The sequence below is a fragment of the Mastigoproctus giganteus genome, chromosome 9 (assembly GCF_048544385.1).
Source record: "Mastigoproctus giganteus isolate SK-2022 chromosome 9, ASM4854438v1, whole genome shotgun sequence".
NCBI lineage: Eukaryota > Metazoa > Arthropoda > Arachnida > Uropygi > Thelyphonidae > Mastigoproctus > Mastigoproctus giganteus.
Window position 1 is genome coordinate 135,133,353 of NC_143583.1, and position 24,772 is coordinate 135,158,124.

The following is a 24,772-nucleotide window of genomic DNA, read 5'->3' on the forward strand; positions in this document are numbered from 1 at the left end:
TAATTATAGTAATATCTATTTTTTTACTATAAATTGTCATTTTATAATAATCATATCTAGGTATAGTAATATTGAACGTTAAATATAAAAAGCAAATTTCTGTCAAGAAGCCAATATTTTTGAACAAATAATCGTAATTTTTAATAACATCCAAATTGCTTTCTATGAGGTGTGATCAAGAAGTTCGGGGACTGAACTAATATTTGGCAAGTTTACCGGTTATTCGGCTAGATCTCCATTGAACTAGTCCTACTGATACTTTATACCAGGGCTGGCCAACAAGTCGATCGCGGCTTTAATTTTGGTCGATCACCAAAAATTTTTCAATATATATAAAATATAGATTAGTCAATATATAAAAAATAGATTAGTCAAGATCTAAACGTTGTTATTATTATTATTATTATGCGCCCCGCTGCATATGCTTATTACAAATCCGTTGAGGCATGTGACTACCTTGTCGCCGCACAGCCGCTACGCTTGTCTAGTAAAAATTCACGCAGTTACGTTGTGAAGAGCATAGTTTATGTGTCGAATTCTTATTTAGCTCACTTAATATTAATAACTGGACAATACTTATACGTTAATTTAATACCCTTTGATTTAAAATGAATACCACGAAAAAGAGTACAACGTATCATTTTCATCAAGAGTAGGAACTAGATTACTTTTTTGTAATGATAAAAGAAAAGTGTTTGATTTGCAATGCTTCCGTGGCTATACCAGGCATTTCCTTTTTTGGCTATACCCAAAAAATGAAATTTAGAAAGGCACTTCAACACTCCATGGTAAATATCAATCGGATTTTCCGCCTAATAGTGACTTTAGAAAAAATAAATTAAAAGAACTTAAATCTAGATTATTCGGACAATAAAATTTCTTCGTGACACGTAATTTACAATCTAAAACAGTAACTGTAGCATAATTTAAAGTGAGTCATCTTTTCTTGCAAAAAAATGCAAACGGTTTTCTGATGGTAAATTCATCAAGGACGCATTTTTAGAAAAAACATTCTTTTTGAAAATTTTAAGAACAAAAATGAAATTAAAAGTGCTCTTCAAGAGCTGCAATTATCTCTGAAATACTGTGATACAAAGTGTCGAAAAATTAGTAAAAATGTGAGCGAACAATTGCGTGTCCTTTTCCCTCCCCCCAACTAGATGAATTTACAGACGTCAGTGATACAGCTCAATTGCTCGTTTTTATTAGTATGGTTTTCGATGATTCTGCCACTAGACAAACTGCTGGGTAAGAACTAGAGGTCTTGATATATTTAACGCATTCAAAAATTTTATTGAAAAAAAAAATTAAATTACCACTATTTAAGCTCGTATCAATAACACCAGATGGAGCTAAAGCAATGACGGGGCATCTTAACGGATTCATTGCATTGTGCCAAAAGAATTCCCAGATTTTTTTTTTTTTTTTTTTTTTTTGAGTTATCACTGTATCATCCACCAACAAGCGTTAGCCAGCAAAAGATTAAATACTAAGTGTTATGGACACAGCTTTCAAAATCGTGAATTCCATCAGAGGATAATCTCTTCAAAGGAGACTTTTCAAAATGCAACTCGATGAAAAAGAAACAGATCTGACTCAGCCACCTGACACAGATGTCAGGTGGCTGTTTTTTTGGCAGATTTTAGCAGTAAATTAAGTGATCTGAATTTGGAATTACAAGGAAAAAATAAGTGTGGGTGACATGATTAGTAGTATTTTTGCATATAAATATCAATTTTTGACAATGGCTAAGAATTTCAAAGAAAAATAATTCGAGCATTTTGCAAATATACAAGATCATTTGCAAAAATATCCTGTTTATGAATTTAATAGTGAGAAACATGTTTCTGAAATTGAGAAAGTTGTGGATGATGATTTTGAAACCAGATTCAGTGATTTTAAAACAATTGAAATATATTGAACATTATTCAATATATTTCTTATCCATTACTTGATAAGAAATATATTGCTTGAAAAATGAAATTATTACGTTGCGAAACGATATCTTCCTAAAAGCCAGATCATCAGAAAAAGACTTTTGGAAATATGTTTGACGAGAAACGTACGCAAATGTAAAAAAATGCAGTAAACTTTTAAATTCTTGTTTTGTTTCCACATATCTACGTGAATCGGCTTTTTCGTATTTGAAACAAACGAAGATGAAGAATTGCTCTACCCTTACAGACTTGCGCATACAGAAGATTCTTTCCTGTTGGCCTTATATATCCCCAGTATATCCCCGATTTTGAAAGCTTGGAAGATGACACAAACTACACAAATTAAAAATTTAAATACGCATGATTTTAAAATAAGAATTCGGAATTGCATTTAATTTTAAAATGTATAAACAACATTTTGCATAATGTGTTGATTTAACTTTTTTAACCACATGCAATGAACTTCTTGAGAGGATATATCGCGGCATATTTTGAAGAAAAAAAAATTAGATCGCATCTCAAATTAAGTTGGCCACCCCTGTTTTATACCAATTCCAACACTTCTGCAAGAATTCTTGATAAAGTTATTTTGTATTGCTAATAGTTCCTGTGTCATGTTCTGAATAATTTCCTCAGTCGTTGCAACTCTATGCCCTTTCAAGGGAACTTTAAGCTTTGGGGAGTGGATCACAAGAAGCTAAATGAGACTAGTATGAGGCGCCTCCGTAGCCAGGAGCAGCAGTGCGTAGCACACGCTTCTTGATTAGACCGGGGTTCGAGTCCGTCACCACCAAATACGGAAAGGTCAGGGAATTACCACCGCATATCCCGGAGTAATATGGCCTTAGCTGCTAATGCTCCAAACGACAATCAAACAGTTCCAAAAGATTCTATACTCCAGGACGACCATGCGGTCAGAGGAGTTCACAAGATAGATAGAATACAAAAAAAAAAAAAAAAAGGCACCGTATTCAGAAGTCACGGGCGGGCTTGAACCCAAGGCACGTGTACTTATTCACCCTTGTGCATGACCACTCGGCTACGGCTAAATGGAAAGCCGCTGAGTGTGCAGGGGTGTTGTCATGATGCAAGCGCCAATTGAAAGAAATCTATTTTTATTTTGTTGTCTCTAAACAGCAGCGCGCAACCGCCATAGAACTATTTTATAGTATTCCTGGTTCTGCTTTAACAATGCGACATAAATTCATAATGCACGTCTATGACTCAAAAATTAAGATTAGCATGATTTTCACATTTGATCAGGAGTCTTTTTCGGGCCTTGGAGAAGGGCTTCCATTGAGAGCACTGGGCCTTTGGGGTATGTCACAGACAACACCGCTGTAGCCGAGTGATCATGCATAAGTACACGTGCTTTGAGTTACCGGGGATTTAAGCCAGTGGCTACTAAATAAGGTGCTGTCTCTTGTATTCTCAATCGTGTGAACTCCTCTGACCATGTGGTCGTCCGGAGTGTAAAAAGAAAATTCATTTATTTATTTATACCCCCATGATTTGTCATAAAGCAATAATGAAGAATAAAAAATAAAGTCAGCAGTAGCACTTTGAAGGTCTTGTCGCTCTCACGTATAATCATCGGTGAGGACGCGAGGCACAAACGACTCGGCTGAAATACATCGCATTACCCACCCAAACGTATTAAAATTGATTGATTTTCCAAAAGAAATAGCAATTTCATTAGCAACTCCGCGGATAGTTAAACGTCGATCATTCCTGATTAGACCACTAACACAAGCGATGGAATCCTTGGTTTTTGAAGCTGAAGGGCAGCCAAAGCAAGGAACATCTTCGGCGGACAAGAAGACCTTCTTTAAACTTTGAAAAGTAATGAAAGTCTTCGAATGACACATAACATCTTCCCCAAAAGGTATTTTAACATTTCGTGGATTTCTATGCCGCCGTAGCTGAGTGATCAAGCGCACAAGTACACGTGTCTTGAGTGACCCGGGTTCAAGCCCGTGACTGCTGAATACGGTGCTGTTTCTTGTATTTTCTCAACCTTGTGAACTCCTCTGACCGTGTGGTCGTCCCGGAGTATAAATAGAAAATTTATTTATTTATTTTTATAGCACTTTTCCCTTTATGAGCAGCCAATTTGTATCAAATTTTGATACAAATTCGTTACGTGTAAACTACACGTAAATTACGTTACATGAAAAATGCGACGAAATCCATAAAACACCTATTCGACTGAGTGACTGACTGCAAGTAAAGGGGTAATCCATACATTACTATGTCTACTTGAGTCACCGAACATATTGCAACAAATAGCAACTTGCTACGAGGCTACAATTTCAAGATACAAAGTCAGTCCGCAACCGTTTTGATCACACCTTGCATACAGAGGAAGTGTACCCATTGCCAGTCAACCTTTTTTTTTGGCTAGGGGCCAAAACAGATAAAATGCTAAAGTAAGCAGACCACATGGATTCTCGCTGGAAGCCAGTCGCAGGACGCAAGAACAAATTTCCTTACCACTATTTGGGCACTTTTCGAATCTTCATGTGTAGCAATTTGTGTTACACGTGCGGATCCAGGCTGTTTTTCTGGAGGCATATAAGGATGATGATATACTCTCAATGATCAATGAATTATGACCACCCCATCTATAATAGACTTTGCCGCAGAGTTCGCAGTATAAACAGACGAACAGCTTCGTACGCACCAGCAGCTAATTTTCATCTGGTCGTGCAAGTCCAAGTGATAAAGTAGCAGTTATGGGACGTAGTCAGGATATCACGGAATTTCAAAAGGGCATGATGATGGGAACTCGTGCGTCGGATTCTTCCTATCGGAAACGGCACGTCTTGTAAGGTTTTTCATGGCCCACTTTGGTTAAAGTGTACAAAAATGATATCAAACGGGTCAAACCACCTCCTGCCGACATAAATGTAAAGGATTACGCAAGGTGAATGTTCGTGGTATGCGAAGGATCAACGCAGGTCACACCGCAATACAATATCCCAAATGACGACGCGCCGCACACTCAGACGTATGGGGGTTTCTACAGCAGACGACCCAAGAAACACCCTCTACTCACTAGTGATCATTGTCGAATGATGTGGTGTCAACAACACGCCTGTTAGACATTGGAGAACTAGAATGAGTGTGCTGGTCGGATGAGTCCAAATACCTGGCGCAACACGCCCACGAACGTCTTCATGTGTGACGCAAGCAAAAATAGTCCATGTACCCATCGGGTATGGTGGACTATCCAGGCAGGTGGCGGGCTTACTTAATATGGGGCACGTTTTTCTGGCAAGAACTGGGACCTCTGGTGCATACACAGACCAACATTTCACTGGTGATGTCTACCAGCAGCTCTTAGGAGACCATTTGCACCCTACCATGCTGCATTTTTTCCCCGACAGAAACGAGATCTTCCAAGGTGATAACGATCGGCATCATCGGGACCACTGTGCACAAGTGGTTCGAGGACCACAGTGAATATACACCCATCTTGATTGACCAAATTCGCCTGACTTCAATTCAATTGAACACTGTCGGATGTTTTGAAACGGGAAGTGAGGCGCATAAACACGCAATGGCCATCTGTTCCAATACTGTAGAAAATCTTGCATACATCACAGGGTGGAGATCTATACGAACGTCTTCAGACATCTAGTGGAGTCAATACCTAGGCAAACAGCAGCTGTTATCCGTGTGCGAACGGTGGTAGGTGGTCATAATTCAGTGATGACTCTGTGTATATAATCTACAACCAAAAAATTTAGCTAGAATTAATATCGAATTTTTAACCAGTCTTTATACAATGTACTGTACTTACAAAATGAATAGTTGCCATTGAACTTAATATCATAAAATATGCAATATTTGTTCCAATTTACTCAACTTCTGGGGAGGAGGATGTTTCTGAACGTTCTTTCCGGATCTGCCACTAAAACTTTTGTTAAAAAGGTTTATATGTTTACAGTTTTTATATATATAGCCCATTTTTTTTTTTTTCAGATATATTATTTAACATTGACTGTCAGCGGTATGGTGCTGCCATGTGGGTATTAGGAGTAATCGAACCACAATTGCAATCCACTGCAATTGTGGTTCGATTGGTGTATCGGTTCGGTGATGAACGGATTTGTCTAATGTTCGAAATGCAGTGTTTGCCTGACCATTATTGGCGTTGTGGTCCTCCATCGAAATGGAGCATAATGGCCGGTCTATTTTATTTATTTAATTTTTTGGTCACGCATTGTAGTTAGTTTTAGTCTGTTTTCAGTGATATTTCGCGTAATTTGGACCTGGTGGTTCAGGGCTCCGCTAAACTTGAATTGGCATATTAAAAATTTTTGTTATTTGGTATTTTATTAATTGGCTCTCCCCCAGACACTTTTTCTTTATTATGTAGGGGTTTTTTGTTTGTTTTTTTCCTCGCTCTACTGGTTTGTCATGCTACTGGCATCTGTTTCATTTCTTTTTATTTAAATTATATATAACATTTAAAAATAAATGCTGAAAACCAACAGTTATTACAAACACTAATAAAATTCTTATTGTATTGTTATTATAATACCGTTCACTATTCTAGGTGGTAGTTCACTCTCATCAACCGGTGCAATACCACCACTTTGCTTACTTGACGCTTGAAGTGGTGAAACCAATGTTTAGTCTCTACAGCAGCTTTTCTCAAAGTGCGGTCCACGCACGGCTAGGCCGCAAAGATTTCCTGTTGGGCCGCAAATTTTATTACTAAATAAATATTTGTTATGGTCACTTCATGCTAAGCGCTGTTTATATTTGTGTCATGCGCCCGACGGGGTCCCGGGATCCCCCGACTGTATATTAGATAAATCCGCTAGGTGGCGGAGATGACAACAGTATATGAAGTGTGCTCCGTCTTTTTATCTATTTTCACTTACCTATTAGTGATTTACTAGATATAATTAGCATTAGTAGAGACATACGATGCAAGAAAGCAAGCTTATGCAGCATCAGCCAAAAAAAAAAAAAAACCTCCCATTTCACCCCTCCATTCGTTCCAAATCTATCCAGCTCAGACTTAAATTTATTTAGGCTATCAACTTCCACAACAAAAGATGGAAGTCTGTTCCACCAATAAACCATCCGCTGGCTAAAGGCAAACTTCCGCACATCTATTCTACAACTGTATTTCCTCAATTTGAAACTGTGCCCCCTCAGGTTCTTAATCTGAGCAAGAGGAAGAATCCCATCAGCATTGAGCTTGCACAAGCCATTCAAGGCCTTATACACCTCAATCAGATCACCTTACAGGTGCCTACACTCCAGGCGCTGCAATTTTCAGAACTTAAGCCTTTCTTTATCTTCAAACAGGCCTATGGGGCTGGGAAATTCCATACTGCAATAATTAAAGACAAACACCAGCCAAGGAATTAAAAATTTACTATAAAAATAAAATATAAGCCTTTCTTGGTAAGAGCACCCCGTTGTTCCCCTCACCAATCTTGTCATTCTTTGTACTCTTTCTAGCAACTCTACATCCTTCCTAAAATGAGGCCTCCAGACCTGCACGCAGTACTCAAGGCGTGGCCTGACCATTGCCTTATACAGAAGTACAATCACCTTTTCCCTCTAGCAAAATTCCTATATATCATTGACAAAACCCCATGACCTGCCCTGGCAGCCTGTCTGCATTGCTCAGAAAACTTCATTATCTGACTGCACAATTACTCCCAGGTCTTTTTCATTTTCTACCACCTTAAGTGTAGTACCATACAGTTGGTACGTTTCTCTGGGGTTACTTCTACCCATATACTTTGCATTTGTCAAGGTTAGACTTCAGTTGCCACTTCTTAGCCCATCTGCCCAAATTATCTAGATCCTGTTGCAGTAGCACACTGCCATTACTGTCATTAACAACCCTGCCAACCTTTGTATCATCTGCAAACTTCGACACTAAGCCTGATATACCTTCATCAATATCATTGATAAATATACAAAACAACAGTGGACCCAACACCGAACCCTGTGGGACTCTACTAATAACATTAATCCACGAAGAGCAGCACCCATTGATTACCACCCTCTGTCTTCTCCCACTTAACCATCCTTTTATCCACTGTAGCAACTTACCCTTAATACCATTCTTCTCCAATTTGTACAATAGTCTTCCATGCGCAACAGTGTCAAAAGCTTTCCTGAAATCCAAATATATGATATCAAAATTATTTTTTGCATCCAGTTCCTTTGTAACCACATCATAATATCCTATCAAATTTGTCAGACAAGACTTTCCCTTAACAAACCCATGCTGCGTCTGAATTATTGCTGCAGTCTTGTCTAGATGATCCTGCAATGCATCTTTAACCAGTGACTCCATTACTTTACCCGGAACAGAAGTTTAACTAGTCTGTAATTACTCGTCACCCTTCGATCCCCCTTTGTGAATTGGGGATATATTTGCACATCTCCAGTCCGTGGGAACCTCCCCTGAGTCCAAGGATGCTCTCATAATTATGGCTAAGGGTTTGCTTAGTTGCTTTGCCGCCTCCTTTAATATAACTGGATAGATCCCATCCACCCCAGGTGCTTTTCTTATGTTTAACTTCAACAATTTCTCCTCCACTTTGCTCTCAGTTATTACAAAATCATTAAGTATCCTGCTACAATTTGATAACCTTCTGCCATTTTCAGCTGTTATCGCGATTACGTCAGAGTATGTACTTTTCGCTTCAACTTGATGAGTCTACCGATTTGGTTGGCGAAGCTCATTTCCTTGCATATGTCAGATTTGAATATTTAGGAAAAGTGCACCATGAATTTTTTATTCTGCCGAACTCTGTCTGGTAGGACTACAGGAGCGGATATTTTCAAACCATTAAATGAGTTTCTGATAAGTAATAAATTCGATTGAACACGATGTGTCGGTCTTTGCACTGACGGCGCTGCGGCAATGACTGGCGAAAGGAAAGGCCTCTCTGCATGCGTTAAATCTGTTGCACCATTGGTAACAGCAACGCACTGCAACATTCATCGTGAACAACTTAAAATAAATAAATTTTCTGTTTATACTCCGGGACGACCAAACGGTCAGAGGAGTTCACAAGATAGACAGAATTCAAGGAACAGCACCGTATTCAGCAGTCACGGGCTTGAACCCCGGTCACTCAAGGCACGTGTACTTATGCACCCGCGCGCCTGACCACTAGGCTACGGCGGCCTCATTGTTGCTAAGAATATGCCAAATGGCCTTAAAACAGTTACGAATGAAGCAGTAAAAATTATAAACTACATCAAAGGTCGCCCTCTGAATGCACGTATTTTTAAAATATTATGTGACGAAATGGGTAGCGAACACACGCAACTTCTATTTCATACTGAAGTTCGCTGGCTTTCGCGTGTAAAATTACTTACCCGTTTCTTTGAATTGCGAGACGAGATCAAAATCTACCTCTATGATAGTGAATGTCAAGTGTTTCACTTTTCCGATCGCATGCATATCTCCTGCCTTGCTCAACTAGCATACCTAGCCAATATATTCAGCATCTTGAATGGTTTGAACCTTACTTTGTAAGGAAAAGATGTCACCATCTTTAATGTTCCAGATAAAGTAAGGGCAATGTGTATGAAAATGGAACTATGGCAGAAACGCCTCGACAAACAAGACTTTTGAGTTTTACGCTGAATGATTTCTTGATGACATCTGGCGAAAAAATTTCTGATATGATCATCAGACTTGAAATAGCACTTACGAGGCCTTAGCAGCCAGTTCAAAAAATATTTTCCAGAACAAGAAACAGAATTTGAGTGGATCAGGAATCCTTTTACATGCATGGAATGCATAAAACAATGAGGGGAAGCAGCGTTCGTCAAAAGAGATAGACAATCTTATCGAACTGGCTTCAGATATGTCATTGAAGTTCGTGTTTAGGGAAAAAAAGTTTGATGGATTTTTGGCTCCACGTACGGAATATCCTGGACTCACCGACGTAGCACTGAAGTTCTTACTGTCATTCCCCTCAACTTATAACTGCGAAGTTGGTTTTTCAACACTTGTGAGAGTATGAAAACAAAGAACAGAAATCGGCTAAACTTGGAGCCGGATATGAGATTAAAAAACTCTCCAGCTTGGAACCAGATATACCTTTACTGGTTTCTGAAAGTAAACAGTGCCATTCTTCACGTTAATTTATATAATATATTTTGTTCTTAATTCCTTGAATACATAATTATATACTTTACAATTGTATCACTTCTTGGTATTATTCTCAGTCTATCCCAACTTCCAATTTTCATTCGACGTAATTTTTAGTTGGAATCAGTTCAGGGCTGACAATAAATGCGAAGCCCACAATTTTTCACTTCGATGCTGCATTTGTAGGCTCAACTCTGGCGGTAAAATATGACATATCTTTAAATGTGAATTATGGGAGGGGCTAGTGGGCCACGATCAGAAAAGTTTGAAAAACACTGCTCTAGAACAAAAAATTTCCGGCATCACCTCCCCGCCTTCTCCTTCAAACCCATGCACGACAGTACTGGTAGTAAATAAATAAAATGTTCTGTTTATATTCCGGGACAACCACACGGTCAGAGGAGTTCACAAGATAGAGATAATACAAGAAACAACACCGTATTTATCAGTCACGGGCTAGAACCCCGGTCACTCAAGGCACGTGTACTTATGCACCCTCGCGCCTGACCATCCCGCTACGGCAATACTAAATCACTACTAATACAAAATAGCACTAATAATATAATATAATGCGTACTAGGTGGTACGCATTATATCACTGGATGTAAAAAAAAATTTTTTTTACGTCCAATTCCTTTGTTACTGTGCATGGGAGCCTGCAGCATTGTGCAAGTGCACCACCTTTGGATTTCGAAGTAATACACAATTTTTAATATTTTAATTTATTTATTGAAACGTAAGACATTGCATGTATTTGAAAATTTGGTGAACAAAAAATTTATTCCCACATGCACCACCTTGCAAAATATCCTGCAGGCGCCCATGTTACTGTGACATAGTATCCAATGAGTTATGTAAGACAAGATCGTTCCTTAACATATCCAACTTACACGATTCATTTAAGCTGCGTGAAAATGGCCCGCTTTTCGCGACCCTGTATCTGAAGTGCTGGGTGGTGGAAAGCAGTCCACCAGAGTTCTGAATGCAAGTTAGCTCACCTCCCCTTTCTTATCTTGGAAATTAAACAAATGGCTGAATTTAGTATCCGGTACCCTTGGGCGTTGACGACGAACAGTCGAAGTGGAGTATGTGCTTGCTGCTCCCTTACGTGTGATACGTGACGAGTTTCAGGGAAAAGCTACATGACGAACCGAATTACAAATCCTTAATCCTTGAATAGACAAGATACAGCGACGTCTTATGTGCCTTAGCGCTTAGTTTAAACAGCGTATGCTATTAATTTGTTTTTAAAGGACAAGAGGAAGGGACTCATTTGAGTTCAAAATATTCCAAAATTTTTCACTTAGTATATCACCGAATGTGTGGTTGTTTCGTGTAGCATGGTTTGTGAGGAATATTGTGTTGTTTTATAATTAGTAACCTCTGAAGCTAAATAAGAAAAGTTCCTCTTTCATTGCAGTTCGGAGAGTTGTTTTCCTTTACGTGGACGCTTGGCGAGTTCTGTTGCAAGTTCGTTTACTATGTGCAGAACGTGTCAACTATCTGTTCCGTACTGACTTTAACATCGATGAGTGTCGAGAGGTAAGATCACTTGACCTTCATTAATTAACTTAACTGCATTAACTAAGATCAATAAATAATCAACGAGATTTGCCAGTCAGTGCATCTATTCAGCATCAACATTTTATTGCATCCTTTGCACGGTTACCTAATACTCCCGCTTTTATTCAAAGTGGAATAAGGGTGAGAATTAATAGTTATCGCCCCTGTCCACGTGATTGGGGACATAACCAGTTGTTCATTGCGCTGTTTACGTGCTGTATGTTTGCTGAATGTCGAAAGTGAAACCATTTTTGCATTTCAGTTGTGATCACAGAATTGTAGTTTACGAAGCGTTCGGTACAGAACCGGCTTAAAGAGTTGCGGTACCCTGAGTCAACTCTGGTTTGGCACCTGGACCCCAGAACCATTCATAAGCATAAAAAGGTTTTTCAGTTCAAAATTAAAATATAAATTTCATAATTTTATAGTTAATTTCATTCAACAAATAGAACTGGAACAACAACAGAACTGGTTATGTTCTCAATTACGTGGACAGGAGCAATAACTATTAACTTTCACCCTTATTCCACTTTGAATCAGAGTGGAAGTAAACTGAGGTAACCGTGCAATGGATGCTATAAAACGATTATGCTGAATAAATATACTGACTAGCAAATTTAGCTCAGTTCATTTTACTAAGATGTTAAAATAAAAATATAATTTAATATATTTAAATTGAATAAACAAGAAGCATTAATTATAACATTCATAAAATTTTGTTTCAAATATTAAGTTGCCCGTCTTAATATTAGCGTTCATGTGGTGTCGCGGAACCGGAGGTGGAGGTAATCAGCAGCCTACGTACTCCAATTTCGATACTAATGGTTTTAATATATTAATCTAATTAATATATTGGGCTAAAACCAAACTTTATTGTAACTTTCCAGAGTGTACCAATTAAATTCTACGAACCGCCAAACTTTAAGTGAGGTATTATAAGGCAGGGGTACCTAATTTACACCCAGTTCTGTAGTCGTAAAATTAGCATAAGGTATACGCTATGAATGTTACGAAAAGGTTCCGCTAGGGGAACGATTGTGTCCGGCTGTTTGTATGATGTGCTCCGTAAACTTTTCTTGATTTGTGTGTTTTTTAATTAAAGTATTAAGTTCCTATTAGTGCCACCACATAAAGATAGGCTCTTGGATTGCCAGGTGCAAGTACTTTATTATTTGAGCAGACAACAGATCAGTATTAAATGAATTTCTGCATGTTCATTCTGCTACTCTATTCAAGCGCTTTCAGCCATTATCTTGTAGTTCAACTCATGCATGTGTCCAACAGACACTTGACTTTGACCAGGCATTAGTTTCGCATAGCCGCTCTGCTCTCCCCTCCCTACTTAAGACTCCTGCTACCTGTGGATTTCACTGCGGGACAACTAAGGCGACCGGCTGGTCACAGTGCCAATTGCTTGCAAAACCAAACAACTGGTGGTGATATTAAATTGTCTAGTAACACTACAATAACTGAATTCAATATGAAAAATTCTACCTTCTGTCAAAATTCTAGCGTCTGCACCATCTGTGGGACCACTTTGACCCCATTGTCCAATTGAGTGTAAGCAATTAATATGCAATGACTGTACCCAATCTGACCTGAAAAAATTAAATAAAAGTCGTCGGAAATCATTCTGTTGTGATAGTTGTCGACTCAGAAAAGGCCTATAACTGTTGCAACGCAAAACAGCACAGAACCTGTTACACTTGCCTCCTCTTCTGCTAACAAAGTTGAAATGCCCTACTCTAGTTCATTTGAGACAAATATCATGCCAATAACTAGAAATAGTGACTCTGAATCGTACGTGGATGAAGCCTCTAATCCTTCTTTGTTGTCTTCGGGGTCGCATCAACTTTCAGATGCATCAACTCAAACATATATTTGTGCTGTCAGAAGATCTCAGCACTAACTCCCTCCCTATTGAAACTCTGAATCCAACCTTTTGTATTCTGCAATCAACTGAATTTAATATTATGCAGAAAATCCTCATTCAAACTCAGCTAATCAGCGTACCTCATACTGCAAAATCTGATATTCCCTTGGATTCTAATACACTCAATGAAGGAAACTGCGAGCTATCCACGGAGATTCGTGGTATAAAAACAATATTAACTAATCAACAGGCTGAAATTTCCGACATTAACGCCCAAATTAAAAATCTCAAGTCAATTATGTCTTGCCACTTAAGGGAAGCTAGGAAGAATTCTGAACCTACTCTTGAAACTAATGGGCTCAAAGTGAATAAGAATCCTTCATTACCTGACGATGCCTTTAGTATTGAGACCAGATCTTCATCTTCCACCGGCCTCAATACTCCTACTGCTGCAAATATTGATTTGCCAAAGCCTGCTTGAAGTCAGGAACAAAAGCATTGATTTTTGAGAATTATAAGAATCAAATGCTCATAAATTTATTTTTAATTTTCAGTAAATATTTTAATAATATTTGTTTCTTCAAGATTTCAAAAACCAGAAGGTATACGCTATTCACCTAAAAAAAAAAATCCAGAGGATATACGTCGTATACATTCCATTACAGCTTTGCTTACACTACCTTATAATATGATGTACTTCGGGATTCGTTTCTAACAAACAGGATGGAGAAACCACTCTTTGTAATCGACTGAGGGATGTTTCTTCTTCAGTTTTGCTTAAACATTGACAAACAGTTGCTAAACGCCAGTGCCATTTTGCAAAACTAAATACCAGCATGTGTTGTAGAAAATGGGGCTGTGGTTTTTTTCTATAATGGGCGAGATTGATTTTATCAAAGAGCCTTTTTATTTATTTTTATTTTTTTTTAATTTGAAGATATAGACAAGGATATGCCATGAAGAACAACTTCAGCGGTTACAAAACGTAAACAGAAGATAAGTAATTTTTTAACGTTTAAGTCGTGAAGCATGGCTTTATAAAATCTCTTAAGTAACGGCCAAAAATTCTTCCATTTTTTAATTGCTCTTACATTAAGAACTTGAGACGAGCACTACTGCTTTATTAGTTGGAATAACATAGAATTACTAGACTAATCATCGTATATAGAATAACCAGGTAATTTTGCTAATTTTTAGAGATATTCTGCTCTACGTGAGCTCCTGACTAAAGAAATCAAGCAAAATTTTTTTTTTTTTTTTTTTTTATTGCGGATTAAACTTTCTGTGAAAACTGACTAGTACGATATCTGCATCTATTCGCAACCCATGGAACTACATTAGATTTTACCGCTCCCAGGTACGTATTTCTCAGCCAGGATGAGGGTGTCATGACAGATGTACCCCTCCTCTAGCGGCGCAAGTGTTATGGGATTTAATGGTTTAAAAGCACTTCCAAGTAACTTTCTCGGCTGTAGAAACACTTCGTATTGGCCCTGTATATGCTCTATTTTACCTTTAAGGAAAAGGTCTAAATGTATTCGGCAAAAATGTGAAGTCACTCAGCTGATGAGGAAGAAGTAATTTTCACTGTTGTTTTTCTTTATCTCTTTCACCTTGCAGGTATTATGCCATCATCTATCCTGTCAAGTCGCGCTATCTTTGCACCGTAAGCCAGGCTCGAAGAGTCATCTTAGTTATCTGGACTGTTTCACTGATAGCAGCAGTGCCCATTGTATTCGCTCAGGTAACATCACAAGTCTCTCTCTCTTTTTTGTGTCTTCTGCTGGCTTTAGTACTTGTTTTATCTTTTTGCTTAACTAAGGATCATAAAAATAGGTAGAGTTCTGTTTGTAATGATTCTCTAATACGAGAGAGAGAGAGAGAAAGATAAACCCAGGAATAAATATTAACCAAAAACTTCTCATTCTATGGACACTATTTTGCCATTTCTGATGTACGTTTTTTGGTGCTTTTCAGATCCATATGGAGGTTGGAGTGAGGTACACAGGTTACTGGTGTATCAGAAACTGGTTTCAACCGACTTTATGGAAAGCTTATGAAGTATATATGTTGCTTCTAGTACTAGTAATACCTTCTGTGGTTATGGCATATACTTACACCCGAATTTGCCATCAGCTATGGATTGTGGTTAAAGAGCGAGCCAGTATGACTTCAGGGGAAATGTAAGTGTGGATGTTTGAGTTCACTTTCAAAACTGATATTTTATATAAGAATGTATGAATTTTACTGCAATACACTGTTTCCAAATAAATTTCTTTGTAAACAGGAAAATATTCGTTCCTGGAAAACCAGTAAATTAATGTTAAAAGGGCTTTTAGTTTGTGTTATTTTAACCATTTAAATTTTTATTTAATTTTTAATCTTTCGTGGGAACTCTCAATGACAAAATGCGTAGCTTGTCTTCAAGGATGTAGAAGTACGCAGGCTTAAATCTAAACGGGAAAGTGAACTTAAGCAAAATGACATGAGGATTTTATGAGTTGAGATTTTTAAATTTATTAAGGATTGGCATCAATAGTGCTATCATATAATATAAAAGGCGTGCTTTAATTCTATACAATATTAATGCCGACCGAGCTAGCCAGGTGGGTAAAGTGCCTGCCTGGCAATCCAATGGGTCGCAGGTTCGAATCCCGCCTCGGGATTGGATCAGAGTAAAATGCAAAAACTTTGGAAGGTGCATTATGGCCACAGAAGTCAATGTGCAACAACAAAAAAAAAAACACACACACACAACAATATTAATAAAAGAGTAGAGGGCGAGTCGAAGGTGCCACCAATGTGAATGCTAAGGGGAAACTATTTGGCTTCATGATTCTTTCATTATGGTGCTGAAGTTTAACATTTGACTGATAATATAAAATCAATACAGAACAAAATTAATCAACTGTTTTTGTTACAGACACGACACAGTACAGATTGTACACCAAATCATATTAGTCATGCAAAACTGTGTAAAAGTCATTATTGATTCTCCCGATTTATAGTGTGCGCTATTCATTTCAACTGCAATGCAGGGTTGGATCATTTGACTGATTTCTTCAAGCTACGAATTGCCAGGATTAACCCTATTAATAAACTTGCAGTACACTCAAAACAGACTCGTATTGACATACAAGTACACTTTCTGTGTATTCATATATCTTATTGCAACGAAACTAAATTATTTTAGGGAGGGGTTGGTTTCTCTCTTCTATTTGACAGATACTGTATACAAGCTGTCTGTAAAAGAATTTTAATTTTATAAAACTCTGTAATTTACGAAGTAGAATAAATAGGCAGGTGAATATATATTTTTAAATGTATACGTATAATATGATCACAATATAGAATCCCCAAATACCAACCGGCTTGGATTCTTGGCTTGCGATACTCATCTGTACATAAATCCCATTAAAAAATATTAATAAATTCAACAATTTGTTTTAAATAAAACATTTAACACTATCACGTGGTGTAACAGTGTTTTAATTTCCTTTAAATCACAAATAATTCCTTGATTCTGTCGTTGAGGGAAGGGTGAAGACAAGACAGTCTGCGATGTTTCGTGAATTCATCACTCGTACAAACCACTCCGGCCGTGCTATTATTTTATTGGCGATTTTTCATAGCTATTTAATGTATAGCCACATTTCATGACTGAAAGTAGAAATTTTCATAAGGGTAACGTGGAACCTTACCAGATCCTACATGTTACTTTATCGAGCCAACTTCGGAATTGCCTTCATGGGTAATACAGTTAGTAGAATCGCCTTCTCCCCACACCAGGTGGAAAAGACCTGAGTTCGAGTCCCGTCGACGACGAGAGAAATTTTTATGGACCTTTTTCACAATACGGCTGAATTAGTCTGAGGAGAGGGTAGCATGGTTCTTTTTCCTCCTGGAAACTCCATCTTTTCGTCCAGCAAACAGAAAATCCACCTCAGGACACGCAATTTACAGACAATATACACGGTGCAATATGGCCGTCGTCGCTTATACTCCTAAAACCTTACAACAACAACCTCAAAATTCAGTATTCTGCTGCATTATAGTATTAATTTGTAATTAATAGTATAATGCAGTATAGTATTAATCTGGATTAATTTGTAAATATGCTGACCGTGTAGAGGACCGTAATATCACCCAATATGTGGCAAAAATTTTCAGAACCTGATTTAGTATTAGCAATATGCGCATAGTGTAAGATGTAAAATCTTACAAATATAATATTTTGTGGAGGAGTGAGATTTATTTAAAGCAAAACTTATAATATGGCAATATGGGAGAGCGAACCTTACAAGCCAAGGGATTAAATTAGACAACGTCCATACAAGGGGAGCGGTAAGTAGAAAGCTATTAGCAAGCTAGGTACACTTCGACTCTCAGCTCACACAGGCAAACCAAAACAATAGAAACGAGTAGCAACTGCTATTAGTAAAAGGTGTCAACTCTGGTAAACAATAGCGCGGTGGACCAGTGCTGTCGGGACATTTCTTTAATCGGTTACTCCCGGACAGTAAAAACAGAATAAATGCTGGGAATTAGATGGAAGTCTGGCTCTGACTGTCGGTGATGGCAAGTTTTTAGATCGTGGGAAATTAGTCTGCTACAGTATAACTATTAGCGGCTGACTTCAAAAGGTACTGACAGCCTGAGAAAGTTTACAAATTTCTTAAAATAAGAAGTTAGATGGAGCAACAAGGAATCAGCTTGAGAAAATTAAAATTAGCGAATAAGAAGAGAGAGAAAGTTGATAAAATGAGTAAGATTGGTTAAACAGAAAACTAGGGCGAGATTTAACATATGTAGGCTGTACAGAAAAGGAGATGTACAAAAAGTGAGTGAAGAGGGGGAGACGGAGTTAGACACAGAGTTGAGTTTTATGTGTGTGTGTTTATGGAAATGAATTAGAACACACACAGAGTTGAGAATTTGGGAGTGTTTTGCGAAGATGAGTTAGTGACAGATCCCCGAGTTGAGTATTGTGGGTGTTTAGGAAAATGGGTTAGTGGGATTCTAAGTTGAGTTTTTGTTGGTGCTAGGGAAAATGAAATAGTCAGCGGACACAGCAGTCGAGATTTTCGTCGAGATAAGTAAAATGAGTTAGTAACATGGACAGTTGAGGGTTCTGTTGTGGTAGGAAATATGTGTCAGTTAACAGTTGAGTGTTTGGTCGTAGTGGGAAAAGAGAAGGGTAGCGCCCTGGGAAATTTTCTTCCTGAAAAAGTTCTTAATAGGTGGAGCAAAAAAACGAGGGTAGCACCCTATGAGTTTTTCCTTGTGATAAGTTTTAATAAAGTGGAGTGGAGAAGGAGTTAGTGTGAGATGCCCTATGAGTTTTCCTTGTGGTGCCCAGACGGCACCTCGAGAGAAAGGTGGAGAGAAGGGGAGCGAAATCCGCAGAATCAGTAGCTCGAGGGAAAGGAGCGAAAATGCGAAGTTAGTAGCTCGAGGAGAAGGAAGGAAGCAACGAATGGAAAAGATAGAAGTAACCCGAATAAGGTGGAGAAAGAACGCCAGTCCCAGTGCAGCAAAGAGTTCCTAAAAATTACCTGTAGCAAATTCAGGTGTAGCAGATGAAGGAGATCCTTAGAGAGCCAAAAATGGAAGGTTGAAACCGCCCCGGAAAGCAAAGGAAAGAAAAAGGATAATAGTAAGTACTGTAAGTTAACAAGGACTGTTAGTTAAACAGTATAGTGATTAATTAACGAAAAACAGAGATAGCACTAGAAGTAACTTGATAGATAAATTATCTCTTAAGTAAATTATATATATATACACTAACAGAGTTTAATTAATTCAAGAAGGTTATTGTAAAATGCAAGAGAAAAGAAAGATAAGTAATAGATTAAATTGTTGTTCAGATGATTATAATATGTTAGAAGGATAATAAAGTTTATAGTGAGAATCTTGAATGTTCTAAGGATAGATAATTGAATATAGTGTTTGTATTAAAGAAAAATTGTTGGTCCAACTGAAAGACTAATAACAAATAGAGACTTTAGGAAAGTTAAGATTAGTCTTCAGTGTATTGTAACAGAATGGCAAGAACACAGATTATAATGATGAAAATAGCATATTGATTGGTAATATAAGAATAATATATGCAAGGTATCCTTGACTTAACCTTGTATGCATATTACATGTTTTTTATTCAATTGTATATTATGTTGTATATATATATGTAAATAAACTTTGTTGTTTGTTAATTTGTGAGTTGTTATTCTTGAACACTCAGCCTTTCCGAAGGGAATTATACACAATTGAGAAGTTCCCACGAATCTGGAATTCTCCTAGGAAGTAAAGTCAGATGCGTAAGTGGGGGAAATAAGAATAAAGTGGACAAACACATAATAGGGAACAAAACAAAACGAAATAAGAACAATAAAACAATAACTAAAAAATATGTAATACCAATCATCATTGTTTTCCACCCCCCACAAAGGAAGCCTATGACTAATGCTGCACCAACCAAAAAAAATAATAAATAATAATAAACTAGGAGGTTTCGCCCCCTGCTCGTTGCGCTCACTTCTTTTGATAAAATAAAAGACTTACAGCTTTCGCCTCTCTGTGTGTCTCTCTTCCTCAGCTATGAATACATAAATACGTTACTATATCTATATAAAATCGGTGTAGATACACCATAGACAACTCTAAAAAAAACTACGATCGTAGTGTGAAAGGCATCATTTCATCTGTATCGCATATTGTGCTCATCCTTCACAAGTTACCATGTATTGCACTACCTCGAATTAGTAACGCTTCACTAATAGAGAAGACTTGTCACTTATTCTCTGTGGGTACCATCACCCAGACGGCACCGTTTCAAAGCTAGTTGGCTTGTCATCGGTGGATTCCTTTCACACTAAGATCGTAGTTTTTCTTAAGAGTTGTCTTTGGTGTATCTACACCGATATTATACAGATATAGAATCTTAAAATACCTGCTGTACATCAGGCCCCCGTTATAACTGGGTTCGCTTTACGCTGATTCGCTATAACGCTGTTCTTATATTATAACCCGTATCTGACTATAACGCTGTCTCAGATCATTATAACGCTCTTTTACAGATTGAATTTTTTGCATATTTAACGGAATCGTTTCATTTGATGGAATCGATAGCTTGAAAATGAATAGCAAAACAGCATTAAAACGTTTCCCACGCTCAGTGAAAGTTTCTCGCACGCTAATTTAATTGCAGTACAGTGACTTGTCACGTCGTTCCGAGATCAACATTTTAAAAAATGATCAAGTATATTGCTTGTAATATCAGCGTTATATGCATTTATCCGAAGTCTAGTCATCACTCAGTACCGTATTAGACATCGTGTAAAACGGACAGTTTACTTGAACATTGTATCATAATTAATGCAACCAACGCAGTTACATTTTAGAAGAGTTAATAATGGCCGATACGAATGAAAAAGCAACGTCTGAGCGCAGTACGAAGACTATAATTGTAAGAAAAAGACTGAATTTGAAAATTAAATTAGACGTTTTGAAACGAATCGATTCCGGTCAACGACAAGCGGATGTGTGCCATAATTTAGGACTTTCAAGTTTAACTGTAAGAACAAATATAAAAAAAAAAAATAAAGAATTAAATTTTAGCAGCGGGAAAGATAGCTGTTCCACTGCAAGCAACTAGGGCTAGGCCGGCTATTAGGATTGAAATGGAAAGACTAACTAATTTTATTGAAGATAATATCCAATGCAGAATTCAGTTAAATTAAATATTATAAAAGAGAGAGAGAGATTAACCAATATGATTATCTGAAGAAAACTCACCTAAAAAAAAAAAAAAAAAGTGGAACCATTTAAAACTGGTAAAGGCTGGTTGAATAGATTTAAAATCCAGGGAGAAGCCGCAAGTGCAGATCAAGGAGCCGAAACTTTCAAAAAAGAAATTTCATATTGAAAGAAGGAAAACCCATGCCAGGTTTCAAAGCGGCGAAGGATCGGTTCACTTTGTTGTTGAGTGGTAACGCTGCGGAGGATTTAAAATTAATACCCCTTTTAGTTTATTTAGAAGAGCGCCAAAGTTCAACCCAAAATCGATACATTATTCATGATTAAATTCATCAATTAAATTAAATCAAATCAATCAAAATCAATTAAATTCATGATTTTAATTGGAATTTTAAGTTTAATTTTGATACGTAAATAGTTACCACATAATTATATACGTATGTAATGCAGAATATTTTATATGTACAAATATTTGAATATTAAATATTTTGACTTACATTTGTGCATCTTTTCACTACCGTTTATTATTGATTATGAAATATCCTATGGCACCGACCGCAACTGACAAATACACGTTACCTTATGGGAATCCGGAGCTCGCTTAGCGCGGGTTCACTTAGCGCTCTGTTTTTCCCGAACGAATTATCAGCGTTAAGCGGGGATCACCTGTATTATGCCTTGTTCCATTTAGTTTATTTAAATAAATACGTTACATATGGAAAGCAAGAATGGTACCGCGTGACCACGCTTAAGGAGAAGCTTGTTTTACCCCAGTAAAACAAGCTTCTGTTACGTATTACCAAATAACCAGCATCTCTCTTCTCCCACTGGCTGAACAAATATCATTAGGAAAAAATTATTTTAATGTATAGAAAGATAAATAAAAAATAAATAAATAAAATGAAAAAAATAATAAAAATAAAGTAAGAATAAAATTTTAAAAAATAATAAATAATAAGAGAAAAGTAAATAGACAACCTATGCGTTTTCCTTCTCCCGTAGGATATTATCCAGCTGACCATTGAATTTCCCCAAACTGTCAGCCTCTATCACCCATGTAGGTAACTTATTTCAGTAATTTATAACTGGCTGGCTAAAATAAAATTTGCTGCAATCCAGTCTACACAGCTTCCCCCGTAACTTTAAATTATGGCCCCTAGTTCTAGAATCATTTATAACCGTGAAATTTCGTCCACATTCATTTTATTTCAACCTCTCAGTGCCAAACACCTCAATCAAGTCTCCTCTAAGGTGCGCGGTTTCCAAGCTCTGCAATCATCCCGGGGGCTCACATCTGGTGAGTATGGGCTTGGCACACCCAGGGTCCTGAGCTGGATATCATCATTCTTCTCTTTCTTGGTAATTCCCTTTTGACACTCTCTCTCTCTCTCTCTCTCTCTCTCTCTCTCTCTCTCTCTCTCTCTCTCTCTCGGGGTAACTTGGTAATTTTTTTTTTTTTTTTTTTTTTTGCTGGTGCTGCATAAGCCTCAGGCTTCCTTGCACCAAATAGCTAATAATAATAATAATAATAATAACCCACATATTCGAAGTCTTTCCTTGTATGGATGCCCTTTTGCGTTCATATAATCTCACCAGGCGAGTTACCTGTCTTTGTACCCTTTCAAGAAGCAATGTCTTCCTTTAGGTGCGGTCTCCATACTTGAACACGATATTCCAAGTGTGGTCTAACAATAGCCTTATATAATGGGATTATGACGTCCTTATGTCTACTAGCAATTGTTCGATAAATCATCGATAGGACACCATGGACCTTCCTTGTACCTGTCTACAATGCTCAGAGAACTTCATATCGGACCGTATCGTGACACCCAAGTCCCTTTCCTCCACTACCGGCTTTAGTTCATCTTCACCAAGTGTATAAGTTATTTTAGAGTTGCTGTTCCCCAGGTGTAATATCTTACACTTTGTTGATTAAAGCATAGCTGTCACTTTTCTGACCATCCCTGAAGTCTGTCAAGGTCACTCTGAAAAAGCTCTGCTTGGCGGTGATCATTAACTACTCTACCAATCTTTACATCATCTGCAAATTTAGACATCACGCCCTCTGTCCCTTCATCGATGTCATTTATGAAAATAAAAACAACAGTGGTCCTAATACTGATCCTTGGGGAACCCCACTGCTTACATCAACCCAATCTGATGAATAACCATTTATCACAACCCTCTGCCTCATACCCTGAAGCCATCCAGCTATCCATCTAAGAATTTTCCCTGCGATTCCAACCTGTTCCAGCTTATAAAGTAACCGCTCATGTGGGGACTCAGTCAAATGCTTTGCTGAAATCCAAATAAACAATGTCGAAATTATTCCCTAAGTCCAGCTCTTGAGTGACCCTGTCAAAATAGCTAACCAGATTTGTTAGACATGATTTTCCCTTTACAAAACCATGCGAAATATCCTTCAGAATTCCATTTCTATCTAAATGATCCTGAATTCCACCATTGATCATTGTCTCCATGATTTTCCCTACTACTGAAGTTACCAGTTCACTCTTAGAACTGCACTTATGTATTGGAGATACATTGGCAGTTTTCCAATCCAACGGAATCACTCCCGAGTCCAGTGATGCTCTCATAATTAAGCTCAATGGTTCAGTGTACTCACTTGCCACCTTTCTTATGATTCTAGGGCATATGCCATCAAACCCAGGAGCCTTACTGGCCTGCAGGCTCGCAAGTTTTTTCATTAAATAAACACGTGAAATTAACATCATTAATTAAATTTTTTCCAGCTTCACTCCCATAATTTCTTATTGACATGAAAGATTTTTCTTCTGTAAATATCGATGCAAAGTAACTGTTGAGTTCATCTGCAACCTCAGCTGGGGTATCTAATACTATCCCACATCCATTACATAAGGGTCCGATCTGGTTTGTCCTTCTCTTCTTTGCCTTTATATATGTGAAGAATTCCCTGTTCCCCCCCCCCCCCACTTTGCTGTTTGCCAGCGATTTCTCATAATCTGCCTTCGTCAGCCTAACCCTTTCAGTGGCATTATTACAGATCAATTTGTAGCTGCTATAGGCGTCAGTACTTTTTATTACTCTAACTTTTCCATGCAGTCTTTTTCTGAAGTAATTTGGCAACTACATTATTCATCCAACTGGGAATCCTCCTCGTGGAGGATTTTTTTAATGGTATATAAGCATTCAAGTCTTCTGTGATTAATTTTTAAGGGTATACCATAATTCATTTGTATTCGCTCTCTGTAAGATATTTTAACCGTTTAATAGATGCCGCGTAGCACCTTAAGGCATCGTAATTTCCTTTTCTGAAATTATACCCCGTTCCTTTGCCTTTAACCACTGCTACCTCTCTCTACATCGTCCGTCTCCCGTAGAACTCCGTGATCACTTCCTGCTACTGGTTCCTGTACTGTCAGCCCTATTATGTCATTCATCTGATTCATGGTGATGAGGTCTAGAGTATTCTTTCCCCTAGTACTTTCCCTGACATGATACAAATAGCAATCA

The 24,772-nt window shown here is 37.7% G+C and overlaps 1 protein-coding gene across 1 annotated transcript in view; it reads left to right on the top strand.

Moving 5' to 3' along the window:
* The window catches only part of LOC150080758 (QRFP-like peptide receptor), a 76,294-nt gene that overhangs the window by 25,109 nt on the left and 26,413 nt on the right, over nucleotides 1-24,772 (top strand). The window contains 4 exon segments of the mRNA XM_090381166.1: nucleotides 11,507-11,628; nucleotides 15,143-15,266; nucleotides 15,500-15,757; nucleotides 17,062-17,076. Coding sequence (XP_090237292.1) covers nucleotides 11,507-11,628; nucleotides 15,143-15,266; nucleotides 15,500-15,757; nucleotides 17,062-17,076 — 519 coding nt within the window.